General features: G+C 47.9%; 1 protein-coding gene across 2 annotated transcripts in view; it reads right to left on the reverse strand.

Moving 5' to 3' along the window:
• The window catches only part of UBAP2 (ubiquitin associated protein 2), an 82,747-nt gene that overhangs the window by 602 nt on the left and 68,149 nt on the right, over window positions 1-13,996 (reverse strand). For both annotated transcript variants that reach the window (XM_063295887.1, XM_063295886.1), the window contains exons 22-27: window positions 8,732-8,810; window positions 8,204-8,418; window positions 5,797-5,896; window positions 3,639-3,746; window positions 2,688-2,755; window positions 1,802-1,993 (exon numbers count right to left, since the gene is read on the reverse strand). In XM_063295887.1, coding sequence (XP_063151957.1) covers window positions 1,802-1,993; window positions 2,688-2,755; window positions 3,639-3,746; window positions 5,797-5,896; window positions 8,204-8,418; window positions 8,732-8,810 — 762 coding nt within the window. The remainder of the gene's footprint in view (window positions 1-1,801; window positions 1,994-2,687; window positions 2,756-3,638; window positions 3,747-5,796; window positions 5,897-8,203; window positions 8,419-8,731; window positions 8,811-13,996) is intronic.

Here is a 13,996-nt window from a genome sequence, read left to right on the forward strand (position 1 = left end):
TGGAGGGGGGGATCGCTCTGGTGCTCCAGAAAACCCCAGGCATGTCATTCTCCTACCACATACCACCTCCCCTAGTTAAAAAAAGAAACAGCTGCCTCCTACAACCCTTTTGGTCTTTGATCATCATAAAGATGCAACTGACTGACTGACCCTCCTCCTAGAAACAGCAAGCAGGCACCTGGGTCTGCACACCCTTGTGGCCAAACTCTGATGGACTGACCTGTCATCAAAACTCGGTGAGCCACCCTTTAAAGAGCATTCTTACATCCATGCCCACGTATTTGTAAGGTGCTTGGGGAGGGTGGTTCAGCTCTTGACTGTTTTCCCTGTGAGCTTCCCCCTTACTCCAAGGGACCAGGTGTTGCTCTGAGCCACTAAAACAGTCCCTTCGGCTGTGCAGTACGAGAGCCAGATGCACAGGGGAAGGTGTTTGAGGTCACTGCGAGACCTGAGCTGTCCAGCCTCCTTCCCCTCCCTCACAAATGCCCTAACCTCATCTTTGCAAGGGAGACAGGAAGCTCCCCATCCGCCCATGACTGCATTGCAGAAGCCATGGGGAGGAAAGGCAGTTCTCACGCCCCAACCACAAGCAGCGTTCTTCAAGTATCTCGGCTTTCTGGCAGATACCAGCTCTGCATCCTATCACCTCCTTAGCAGCCTGTGACGCTTGGCAATTTCAGGAAAACAAGGTCCGATGTATACTCACGCAACATTCAAGGACATTCTACCAAATCATAAAAACGACCGGTTGAAGAGCAGAGCGCATGCTTTGTGCACAAAAAGAACTGGGTTCAATTCCAGGAACAAAAATGCTCTGTTTCTTACATGGCCAAGCTTTGGGGAAGAGTTCATTTAAAAAAAAAAAAGAGTAGAAGGGAAAGGGATAAATAAGTACTGACATTTTCCTGAGCGGCCCTGGGATTCTCAATGGCATGTCAGGGATGCCCTAGATCACACCCTCCTGGGTTCAGAAGTGACTGTTGGTTTTGAAGGGATACGTAGTCCTTGACTTACAACCACAATAGGGACTGGAAAATTTGTTGTTAAGTGAGGCATCGCATGACCACACTCAATTTTATTACATTTTTTGCTGTGGTCACTAAGCAAATCACGCAGTTCCCCATTGACTTTGCTTGTCGGAAGCCAGCTGGGAAGGTCACAAATGGCGATCACATGACCCAGGGGCCCTGCAACTGTCGTAAATACATGCCGGTTGCCAAGTGCCCCAAATCACATGACCGCAGGGATGCTGGAATGGTCGTAAGTGTGAGGACCAGTTGTAAGCCACTTTTTTCAGTGCCATTGTAACTTCAAATGGTCGCTAAACGAATGGTTGTAAGTTGAGGAGTACCTGTACTGCTTAAGTGGGAGTTGCCATTAAACTGGACAGAGTTTGTGATTTTCCAAATGTTTCAGAAACACATGCCTCCCCAGGAGATGGAGAACAGTCTTCCTCTCTGGCTTGAAGACGGAGAGCTGACGGTGGCAGCACCGTCTCTACGTGAACTGAGAGAAGAGCTGGGTGGGGGGTCTCCTTGACAGATGGCCTACAGTAAAGGCCTGTGATTCCCTGCCTCCCGAGCTAAGGGCGAATGCCAGAATACTTTTAGGTTGCATTTCCTCCCAAACACAGAGTGGGCGGTTTCCGAGTTTTCCAAAACGACAATTCTTACTCCCTCTCAAATCCTATGATTTGACCCCTTTGTCTTTCTATGCTGGAATTACCAATCTTGACCAGAAAGAAAACCAGAACTAGGAAAGTACCCACACGCAGGCTACAAAGATAGGCCCAGCCACTCACCTGCCCATCCGGCTGGAGGTGATGGTGCAGCACCTGGGAATGCGGCTGCTGGTGGGCAGGCAAGACGTGGAGGAAGGGCGCCGGAGCGTAGCCAGGAGCGGCCCCCGGGTTCAGGGGCCCCGTGGAGCCAAGGGCCGAGGGCAGGTTGAACGGGGGCGGAGTCCCAGCATGGAATCCCTGCTTGTCAAAAGCCTGGACAAAGGAGGAAGAGGCTGGAACGCAAACCAAAACACGCACCCTTTCCACAAGCAAGGGGCTTATGCTGCTGGAGGGGGGGTAGAGAAGACCCCCCCGCCCCGAGCTGTTTGAAGGCTTAAGAGCAGAGCAATTCTTCTCCCAGGGAAACCCTTCCAAGGCGGCGCATGATGCCAACTTTGTTCTCAGTTTGGGGCTGGGTAAAAAAACCTGCTATTCACCAAACAGAACGTTGTTACAGCTCTATCGGACTCACTAATTTCAAAGCTTCGTGGTCACTGTTGCTTGCTGAGCATTCCTATGTGATGCTATAGGGACATTACAGAAGCAGTGGAAGGAAGAACACAGAGGGCAACACGAACACCCGTGGAGCGGAAGGAAGACCGTCGCCTCAAGGGTTTCCAGGGCCGGAAGCCCGGAGGAATCAACTTCAGGTCAGGCCAGACCACCACCCGGCTCTCTTCTCACAAACCCCTTGAGAGACCGAGATGGGATGTCAAAATGCCGCCGTGACAGGGTGTGGTAAAAAACATCAAGATGGTGACTGCGATGATGCAGATAAAAAGCAGGCGGAGCTTCCATCATACCTCCGTAGCTGCCATCTTGACGTTTTTGACCACACCCTCCCTGGGGACACCCGATGATGAAGCCAAACGTGAAACCAGCCTGGGCATGCAGGTGCCGGACTCACCTGAGCCTTGTTGTAGACAGAGCCACTAATATCAGGCACACCCGTGTTACTCGAGGTCACAGAAACACCTGGGGGGGGAGAGAGAGAGAATATCAGTCAGCTACGCCAACAGCCCGCGGGCAAGAGCATTTCTCGTTACTGCCCTGGATCTCCACAACTTCGAAGAGCAATGAGCAACTATGTTCTCTGAACCTCAGGCTGCTCCGACATGTTCCAAGTGCTGCTTCCCTTCTACCGGAAGAGCCACATGGGTCGTTGAGTCCAGCAGAGCCAGTTCCTCCCTTCACCTCTTAAGAAAATAATTTTTCTTTTCTGAAGAGAGCAAACTGGAATTTTAAATATATTACTCCTGCAATTGATACCCTGCCTCTTGGCCCACAGAGCACTCAAACAAACTGCAGTGTAAAAGCACAAAGTGGGACAGAAGCCCAGTTCTTAAACTCTGGCTGCTCTCTCCACACTAGATTGGTGGAAGTATGTATTTGCACCACCTGCTGTTTATTTTATTGTTTATTACACTTTATTTGACTTAGATGCCACCCAGCATAAAAGCAAGAGAACAAGTCTACAGTCAAAACAGAATATAAACAAAAAACCAGATGGCAAAGCCAGTCAGCCCAGGGCCTGGGAGCAGAGCCAGGTCTTCGAGGCCCTCCAGCGTACTGTCCCGGTGGGAGCCTCCCACTCTCAGGGGGAGCCTCATTTCGGAGGGCAGGTCATCGAGCAAGCGCATTTCCTGGGTCCCAACAGATGACGCAGCTTAACAGAAGGGACCCAGAGCACACACACACCCCGTCAGTGCAAAGCAGCTAAGCAGACACCACTGGAGACAGACCTCTGAGGGTGACGGATGAAAATATGCTACGTGGCACCTTCAACAGGCATTTAAGCAGCCCCCCCCCCCAAAAAAACCCAAGGGACACCAGGGGGAAAAGGGCACCCCGAAGTTACCTTTCCCCGCTCCGCCACCAGATGACTTGCTTTGTGCTTGAGAGGCGGCAGCGTACGGTCCTTTGCTGTAGTCTCCAGCTGCAGTCCCCTGGGCAAGGTCATCATAGCCTGAGGGGGCGAACAAGAAGGGCCACAATTGCAGCTGTACCCCAAGCAAAGCAGCCAGAAAGGGGAGGAGTGTCAGAAATCTGCATTCCTCAGCGATAAATGATAATAACTATTATTATGTTTATACCAAACTTGAAAACTAAGTGTGGAACAGAAGCAATGGCACAGCAATTCACTGAAATGCACAAAATGGGCACAAGCAAACCTAGGCAGCTCAACTCCAAAGGAAGAGTAGGGTATCAAACAAGTATTTACAACAAACTAGATAAATAAACTGGGCTATGTAAAAAGTTGTCGACAGCTTGTAACTAATTAAACCAGGGCACATTAAACAATACACACATTAAACAATATACAACATAAAAGAGAAGCTTGTCATCTAGGCCAAATCCCCAGTTTTAAAACAAGTTTTAAGCCCAGCTTTAAAAACCAGAAAGTCTTCACCCCTGCAAGGAGATAAGCGGAAGCTGACTGCAAAACTCCGGGACTCAAGGTGAGGACTCCCCTTCTGAGCTGACCTTGTTTTCACAAGAGCAAGGAGTGAGCAATCCCCTTTTTAATTACTTTTGTTGTTGAGCCGGAACAAAGGGCCAAGCTATGGGCTCCTGGAGACAACTTGGACGGGTCTAGCTTTCCTGGCAGCAACCCGAAGTGGAGCCTCTTTCCAAAGGTTTTTGGGGGATTCCTGGTTCCAATGGACTGTTCCAAAAATAGGGGGCGTCTTTTCTGATACGCCTTAGGTGTGCATGTGAGAAAAAGATGACATGAGCTGATACCGGTTTATTTATCCAGAGTATCCATACATGCCGCTCCGTTACTGCTGCAGGGCGGTTTAATGTGACAGCAGAAGTACAATAAAGCAAACCTTAAAACACTGTTAAAATAGGTAAAGCCGTTTAAAGAACCAGGTAAGCAAAGAAGTTTCGAGCCCCTTCCTAAATGGGGAGGGGGGAGGGGGGCTTGGTTCAGCTCCAAGGGCAACCTGTTCCATAACAGGGGCTCAGCCTTAGACAAAGCAGAATCAGCTGTAGATGTCAGATGGACCCCTCTTGGGTCTGGCAAAAGCTGCCTCTCTGAAGACCATAGGATAGGTCCGTCTGGAAGGAGGGGGTCCTCTAAGCGGCTCGACTGTAAGGGGAATAGCAGAATAGTCATCCCTCCCCTTCTGCAAGAGCCCATCAAGTGCTGTGGAGGAGCCTCTTGCAAGGCTGTGGGGAGAGGGGGGCTGGGGAAGTTGGAGAAGATGCTCCTGTCACACCAAACGAACCCCAAATGTCTGTGCGACAGTCAGAAAATGTGTGTGAGATACCAATGCAAATCTTAGGCATCTTCCTTCCATGTTGACTTGATTTACAGTATATCCTGCCTTTCATTAGGGAGGTCAAGGCGGCGTACCTTGTGCTTTGGCCTCCAATTTTCCCCACAACAGCCCTGCATGGAGGTTTGGCTGGGAGAGGGGGACTGGCCAAAGTCACTCCATGAGCTTCCTTCCATGGCTGAGGGAAGACTAGAACCTGAGTGTCCTTGCTCCTCGTCTAACACCTTTGAGTTCCCCTTCTGGCCGCCACCTATTTTGCCCAGGGACAACATTCCAGCCGAAGCAGCTCACAATCCAGAATCGGAAGTACCACTTTGCACTGGGATTATTCCTGCCCACAGAGTTACCCCACCAGACCCCAGGGCGGTTTAGGGCCTGCACAGTCAGAAGCGTTTCATGCCCTGCCCTTCTGGAACCCAGGCATTTTAGGGCAGACCCAACTGGACAAGCAACTGCCCCTCTCTGGCCACGTTCACCCAGGAAGGCAGACCACTGCTCTCCTCCCACAGCAAGAAGAGTGCCAGCCCAGAGGCACGCCAAAGGGTGGAAAGTCTGTAGTGCTCGGCTGGGTTTTCCACAGTCCTAACCCTGGAGCAGGAGGAGGAGCGGCACCTGCCTGCCTCTGCGGCCCAGAGAGACGGGTTTCCAAGGGTCCCCTCGGCCCTGCCCAGATGTGGAGACGTGGCCCTCCTGCCGCCCCGAGGCGTTGCAGGCCCCGGGCAGAGCCATTACCTGCTCCATAACTGTGTTGGCCGTAGCTGCTCGCCTGCTGGAAGGGTGTGGAGGCAGCGTTCAAGGTGACGCCATGCTGCTTGGCTGATGCCGGAGGAACCTGAAGGAAGGCAAGGGGAGGCAGGTCAGAGTCAAGGAGCAAGAGTGGCAGCAACCATGTGTGTGTGTGTGTGTGTGTGTGTGTGTGTGTATCACTGGGAACCCTTCTTCTCACAAGAGCCCCAGCCACACAGCTAAGAACCACACAGTGGAGTTACCACAAAAAAACACACCAAGCAGCTCCTGCTCAGAGTGTGCTGCTGTGTCCGTTTCCTTGAGGCTCTGTGGGCGGAGGCATCATTGACCCACCTTCTTACACCTAAATGAGGTTGCTTCTGAGAAGCAGATGCACCATCCCGTCCAGGTGAGTGCCTGATATGCTCACAGATGACAGCCTGGACACCTGTGCAGTGGGACTGCATCGTAACCTTGTCCCCCCAAGTCTGGGCACGCAAGTCTCTCCTAGTTCCACTATACTTAGCATCCAGCCTGTGTACGCTTATCTCCAATGGCCGCAAGTTTTAATGTTAAAGGGGGTGAGCTTGTAAAGACCCTGCAAAGCCCACCCAATCTGCCTCACCTCCAATTAATTGGGAGGGTTGACTAAGCATCCCCTGCTGCACTTCCGGAGAAAGCAGATACTTTGTCAACTGGCACGACCCACAGAGGAAGCCATGGGTGGCTGGTCTTAGAGAACAACTACACATTTAGATTTGAAGAAAAGGATGGACAGCACTCTTGGTCTACTGGTGTGTCCAGTGGTATGTCGGAAACGGTAAAGGCATATGCTGTTCCCTTAGCAAAGTAACAGTGACATGAATTGAAATGATACCGACAGAAATTCTGAAAAGCTTAAAAAACCCTGAGATTAAAACAGCAGAAACATCAGCATGTAGAGCTCCTTACGCAGCTTGTGTTTCACAAACCAATTTAGTGTTAACAGGCAATCTAAGCATAGGCATGCACTGTATACACAGTCTAAAAGGACACAGCTGTTGCCCCTAATGGACAGCCTACTGATTAAATGAATTTATGAGGAAGACTGCTTCCACCGGCTGGATCCCCCCTTTGCCTCTGGCACGTAACCTTCTGCCCCAGCGCCAGTTACAGCTCCAGGATGAATCAGAAGTTAAAAGCTCTATTTACAGCATGCTCAACCGTAACTGCTGACTAAATATGAGAAGGGGATCCTGCTTTGCGCTTTCCAAGACCATCTTGCGTGCCCAGTTCAAATTTTCCAGGATATTTGAACCCACAAGGGAAAAAAAAACACTCATAGGTCTCCCCCCACCCCACCCTCCTTTATACTCTGGAATTGTCGGGAACCAGGCCAAGGACCACCCTGAGCCGACATCTCCAACTCTAGTCCTTTGTTGTTCTCGCCATACAGACAGAATCTTGCCAGACTAAGGCTACTCAACTGTCATGTTCATCGTTCCAATGGTTTGAATACATCGTAACGTTTCACATGTCAATTTCCTGTTCCGTGTCTGTCATTTGCGGGGAGGGGAATTTCAGCCGTGCCGGGCTGTAATCTCCTTGCTGTTCTGCAGGAATGTATGTTTGGGTTATGACATGTATTCAAGGTTACTTTCCCAGGCCAATGTGTGACGGTTGCCAACACCTGGGAGGGGGTGGTTGCTATGGTGGGGCGAGGGGCGGGATTGGGTTTGAAGCGAGGGTATTTAGTTTGTATTTCGCGCGCTTTTGGTTTATTCTCAGCTTTGTCTGTATCTGCACACTATTCCTTTAATAAATCAGTTATCTTAAAGCTCGGGCTTGTGAGACTGAGTATATTGGAGTAGGCAACCATTACATCAACTAACCTACGGGGAAATAACCCAGCAGGGCTCTAGGCAGAGCTACCTCGAACCTCTTCACCTTCCCAGCAATAGAGTCCGGGCTGCGAAGCCTCTGATCTCTCTGGAATGGGTTTCCCTCCCTGGGAACCAGTGGCAGCGCCAGAATCCAACACATCACCCCCTCCTTCAGGAGCACATTCCATCACAGGAATACCAGATTCAATAGAATTGGTTGACACCAATAAATCCCCGAACTTAAGTGTCCCCACAGCAGCACTTCCTGATTCTTATGCTCAGGGATGGCAGTCCAATCTCGAGCGTAATGCACACACAGACTATCCCAAAAGAGAACTGCGTGGCATGACTCTTCTCACAGTTCCAGTAAGTTGCCTTTCCCAAGTCACACTGCCATTAAGGTGCCATTTCCCCCACTCCTTGCTCCCAGAGCAACCCACCCAGAGAGATCCTTCCCAGAATCCAGGTGACTCAGATGCAACAGTATGGAAGAATCCCAGCAAACGCCCAACAATAGTTGTAGAAGAATCCCAACAAAACCTGAGACTTACGAACATGGTGGGGCCGTACTGGAAAGCACTGGGAACCCCTGGCACGCCAGCGTAATATGGTAACCCGGTGTAGCTGTACCCAGGCGGCAACGTGGGGTTGAGGAAGGGTTGCTGAGCGGTGTGATGTGCTTGCGTCTGGTTCTGCTGAGCCTGGGCAAGTGTGGTTGCAGGTGCAGGTGAAGCTGAATCTCCACGGCCAAATTTTGTGACATCACCTAGACAGGAAGAAGTAAGTAACAAAAAAGCGGGTCAGGGACAAACACCGAGACTACGCTGATTTCTCTTCACGGTGATGGAGCAGGTTGGGCTATGGCAGCTGCAAGAATAAAGTTTTTCTCAAGTTGAGCAAGACTCCTAGGGATTATATCAATATGACCGAGAGTTTCTTCTTCTTCTAGGGAGTTAACAAAAAAGGCATGGAAAGCAATGGATTCCCCATTGCTGTCACCATCACAACGCAACAGCTAAGCAACAGACACTGAGGCATGGACACGGGAGGTCCACAGCCATACCTGAACTCTTCCTCACCTGAGTAAGGGTTGTTAGCAAGGGCCCCCTCTCTGCCCGTCAAGGTTGCAGGAGCAGGGAATGTAATTCCATAGTAATCCTAGAAAAGGAAAGCATCAGAGTAATTTATTTCTAAAACCAGATTACAATGAAATCAGCTACCAGCTCACTGGGTAGTCACATGCCTGTGTAATCAGGAAGAGGAGGAAGAGGAGGAGGGGGGAGGGGCAGACATGTATCTAAATGGTGGTATAGTCCAGACCTTTCATTAATTTTATTTAATGGAACTGGCTGCTTCAGTCTAATGCAGGAGCCATTTCTATGTACATAGTCAAAATTTCTCCACAGAAACTCAAATGCAAGCGTCAAAGCAAAGTTAAGGAAGAACCTTTGCCTTGAATCGATTTGTGGTAAAAAGCAAAGTTTAAAAAGCACCATGCTTAATCTTTTAAGAACCTATATTGTTGATTTTTTTAAAAGAAGAAAAGATAAGCAATGGCCTGGTCACACCCCCGCAGGACTGTCGGTTCCATCAGAAACAAGGCAAGTGAGCTTGTACGCTGTGCTGTGCCAGGGAATCTGAGCAAATGGAGCCAATTCATTTTCAGCAGGAGCCTCCTTCAGCTTTGGAAGCTCCTGTGGCAGGGACGCAGACGAAAAACAGCTGGAGTTCAGCCATTTCGAGGCAGTGCAACTCTAAGGATAGACTCAAGGGGGCAGCGCAGGGCGCACCGCTGGTCAGGGCTAGCTGTACGGCAATAAAATTCGGAGGGTCACGATCCCCTTGCCTGTTCCAGGTTATTTCAAATTCTTTCTTGCCATGCAGCCTTTCCTCCTGCTTTGCTTGCATCCTCTTCAGAAGAGGAACCAGAATAAGAAGCAGGAATGAATTTGCACAAATCATCCCTAGTCAAATGCACTGCAGTTATTGCAAGAAAGCATTCCAAGGATATCGAGCCACTTGTTCTTTGCCCATATCTGGAGCAGCTTTTTCCCCTTTCAGTTTCGGGACTGTTTTGTCTTCAGTATCTCAGCCCGACTCTTAAATCCAACTTTTGGATTTCCAAAAGAAAATGGAAAAACGGGCCCAGGGCTGACCAGACACAAATGCACAGGAATTAATGCTGCAGAGTATTTAATGGACAATGACTCACTCAGTAACCGTTCACATTTTTTTTAAAGAATCATTTAACAAAGGGGGAAAAAACGACGGGTGCTGGAAGTGAACCAAGAGAATCTAGTGTTAATACTACCTGGTATGAGTTATTAGAAGATGCCAACTTTTATAGAAAGAAAATGATTGCTCTACAAAATCAGTCTTCTGATCAGGCAATTTTCTTTGAGCAAAAAAGGTTTGCTGTTGATTTCCTCTGGTGGTGGTAGTGGTATTATTATTATTATTATTATTTATCTTACAATCCTCAAAACTTCTAACTGAGGTTATATCTCAGGTTCTGCCTTTTGTCCCATCTGAATTCCCCCAGTGGGAAAGGGGCTGGTTGTGGCTTAGTTTAGCGCAGCCTGAAAGTTATATACAGGTAGTCCTCACTTAACAACCATTTGTTGACAGTTCAGACTTATGATGGTGCTGAAAAAACCAACTTGTGACTGGTCCTCACACTTATGACTGTTGCAGTGTCCCCACGGTCACATGATCACATTTTGGGCGCTTGGCAACTGGTTCGCATTTATGACCATCACAGCATCCCACGGTCATGTGATCGCCATTTTCTACTTCCTGGCTGGCTTCTGGCAAGCAAAATCAATGGGGAACCGCATGATTCACTTAACGACTGTGTGGTCTGCTTAACGTCTGCTGTGATTCACCACAAAAAAGGCCATAAAATTGTGTCGATTCGCTTAATGACCACTTCACTTAGCAACCAAAATTCCAGTCCCAATTGTGGTCGTTAGGCAAGGACTACCTGTAGTGCAATCTATATCAAAGCTCAGAAAAATGCTTTAAAAGAAAAACTCCTCTCAGGACACTGACATCCTGATTATGAAATTCTGCAACCAGACTATGTATGTGTGTGTTGGAAAAGGGAAATTTATCAGTCAGAAATTGACGCACTGCAATGTTCTCCCTTAGGAATATGGCTGGGTCACATCCCCACAGATGCTACTAAATCAAACTCCATTCTTCAACTGACTTTTTTTTCTCCTTTCCCTCTATAAATAGTTTACACACTATTTTTGTAATTTTGCTGGGACATGAACTTGAGCCTGATGCTTCAACATGGCGCAGGTTTGAAATCTACATACACTTATTAAGCCAAGCAATGGGGATAGGATGGGATAGTTGGTTAAGGTTTTATCCCCCAACAATTGGCAAAATGGGGGAGAGAGTGGCCCAAGGGCAAAGTAATAACTGAAATGGGGAGACGCCATTGCAAGGAAAGGAAGCCGGCTGACCTCCCTTGCTTTCGGACTGCAGCTTGACCAGTAAAGCGGAGGCAAGGGTTACGTGGACCCCAACCAAAGTGTTTGTTCTTCAGTGCATCAGGCTCAACCCTGTTTCAACTGGGCTTTTAGCCAGGATACAGTATTAAAATGCCTGCTGTTGCAGTTGTACCTATGGCGTCTCATAGGATTCCATCTTGTCCCCACACCGTTCCACATCTTCCATGTTAACCCACTTCCCCTACTTGGAGAACATACTGGGACAGCACAGTGAGGACATTTAACCCTATTGCTCATCTTATCTTATCCTTCAGGAAGCAACTCATACCCTTGACTATTCCCTATTTTCAAAAGAATCCATTTGGGCCCACAGAGTCTGTCTTTTTAACAATCCTTGAAATACCATTGTTTGAGCTAGTTTTAGCGGAAGGTTTGAGAACATTAAAAAAGGAATCATTTATGCTGCTGCTGACTTAAAAGCCCATCCAAGGCTTTAGTAAGACCAAAACATACCACACATCTCTGCTTATGCAAATGAAAGCAACTGTTAACTGTACGTCTGATCAACCTAGCACGCAGAGACCACATGGCAAATTGGGTGCAGGACGAAGCCACATGGCAGACATGGCAGGAAGTGTCCTTTGGGAGAAGGGAGTCAAAGGTCAAAACATGGCTAAAGCATATTTTGTTCCTTAGCTACCCCTAAACCTACAAAGGGAACTGCTCACTCTGGGAGCTACAGAAGGGGTGTTGGGAGACATAGGATACTCGCTCTGATTCACTTACAAAGTGGATAAATATATTGGACAATGGTTATCCTACTACCAGACACCAAATAAAGCCAGTCGTGTTGTTAGGAAAGTTGCATTAAAAATCCTCCACAACTCCACTAGTTGGTTCCCTGATGAAAAGGAATACATGTGTTCCTTTGGTTTGCAAAACTAAAGTGCACGCAATGTATCTTGCAGCATAGGACAGCAGCATTAGCTCACCGCACTAGCTGGGATATTTGGGGTGGAAGGAGTGGGCAGGGAATATCATTTCCTGAGCTGCAAGAGGAAACAGAGCGCTGAAGTCAGCTGCCAGAATCTCAGGACCACTACCACACAAAAAGTTACATCACAGGTAAAAACCCTGCAGAAACAGAAATCAAAAAGTGAAAATGAGACCAGGGAAATTCGGGAGATAAATGATGAAAAGAAACAAGTGCTACAAAATGCATGGAGCAGGATGGAAGACCAGCATATCTCAGTGCTGGACCACAGAGTGGGCTCATCCGTAATCCACAGCAGTGGCTGCTTCAGATACTTCCATGTCAGCCACACCGACTGACGTGCGCATTCGGCTTGTCTGCCTGGTGCTGCTGCTGTCTGCTCAAGCCACGGGACTAAACTGCGACTTTCTGGAACTAACAGCAAAGATTTAATCGGCACAGCGTGGAGTTGATGAAAGGAATGAGCACGAAGATGAGCTTCCTCAAGAATGTCTAAGGAAGATGCCAGCTTTCAGTTTTCCTACAGCCGTCCTAGAAATACATCAGCCACAGGTCGCCACCAAAGTAATCCTTGAAATGCTTCATGGATTCTTGAATATCTTAAGCGATGGTTGCCTGTGGAATGCTTGGAAGGCCACACTACAAAAACGGTCAGTCTTCTCTTCTCAACGTGTGCATCTCTGTAGTAGGGTAGGCAGAAGGGTGAGGACCCAGGTGGTGAGGCAAGGTCATTCTTTCTCGCAAATGCTACTGTTCTGTAATTCTAGGTTTCTCAACATGTTTCATGCACAAGCTCAAAGTGTTCAGAGGTGCCTCAAAGGAGAAAAAATGATGCTGGGAAAAACTAAAGAATGGAAATAAAAGCTGAGACTGAAGAAATACTTCCACAGCATCAGAAATTTCCTTGAAGAGAACAGACTTGATACATGGACACAGGAGATTGTAAAAAATGAAATCCAGGTGGATTTCATGTATATTGACAGACTGACAATGAGAATGAAGGACTAAAGCACATCTGAATTTGGAACAGCAGGAAAACTGCAGGGTGGAGCAATGAGTAACGAGCATAAAGATTCCATCTTCAGCCAACCTGCAACCACCAGACATTAAATAATATTAAGTATTATTTATTAAGAAGACTGTTTTATTGTGCCGGTTTTTACTGTTTTATTGTATTTTAATTAGTATTTTACTCCTGTTTTATGTAACCAGCCCAGAGTGTGCTTTTATTTCTTTATTTTGTATGCTGTGCTTTGTAATAAAGGTGTTTTTTAAAGAAACTATACAGGACTCAAGGCAGATTTTATTCCAACTATTTGTCTCTGAGACTCATCACTTTGCCTTGTAAAACGGGTTTTGGAACAGAAAATTGGGTTCAGTATTCACTTTGTGGTTTAAAGCTGGCCCCTCCATTGTATTTAGGTTCTTAGAAACATTACTTTGTTTTTCCAGTGTGGCACAGTGGTAGAGGTGCTGGGAGACCCACGTTCAAGTCCACCCTCTTCCAGGGAGAAACGTTAACACGATGTTGGCCCAGTCGCTAACTTTTAACCTGAGGAAACTTTGGAAGAGAGAGCACTGTGTAAGCTGTCTTGAGCCCCTGCAGGAAAGGCAAATCTACCTTTGGAAAAATAGGTCTCCTGTGACTCACAGCCATTTTGAAACGCTAAAACTCTCTGCCACTGGGAGTTATTTGCGAACAGTGCCACAACACCCCCTTAAGAATCTAAATATACCAAGTCCCTTTTCAAAATAAGGTTGGGAAATGTTCAGAAAACGTAGGGGCATGAACACAGCACTGGTTAGGGACATTTATGGGGTTGTGCAACTGCTTTAATGAGCTGAACGTGGGTGCTCTACCCATGTCCCAGAGTACATCTTCCCAAATG

The sequence above is a fragment of the Candoia aspera genome, chromosome 2 (genome assembly GCF_035149785.1).
Source record: "Candoia aspera isolate rCanAsp1 chromosome 2, rCanAsp1.hap2, whole genome shotgun sequence".
Classification (NCBI taxonomy): Eukaryota; Metazoa; Chordata; class Lepidosauria; order Squamata; family Boidae; genus Candoia; species Candoia aspera.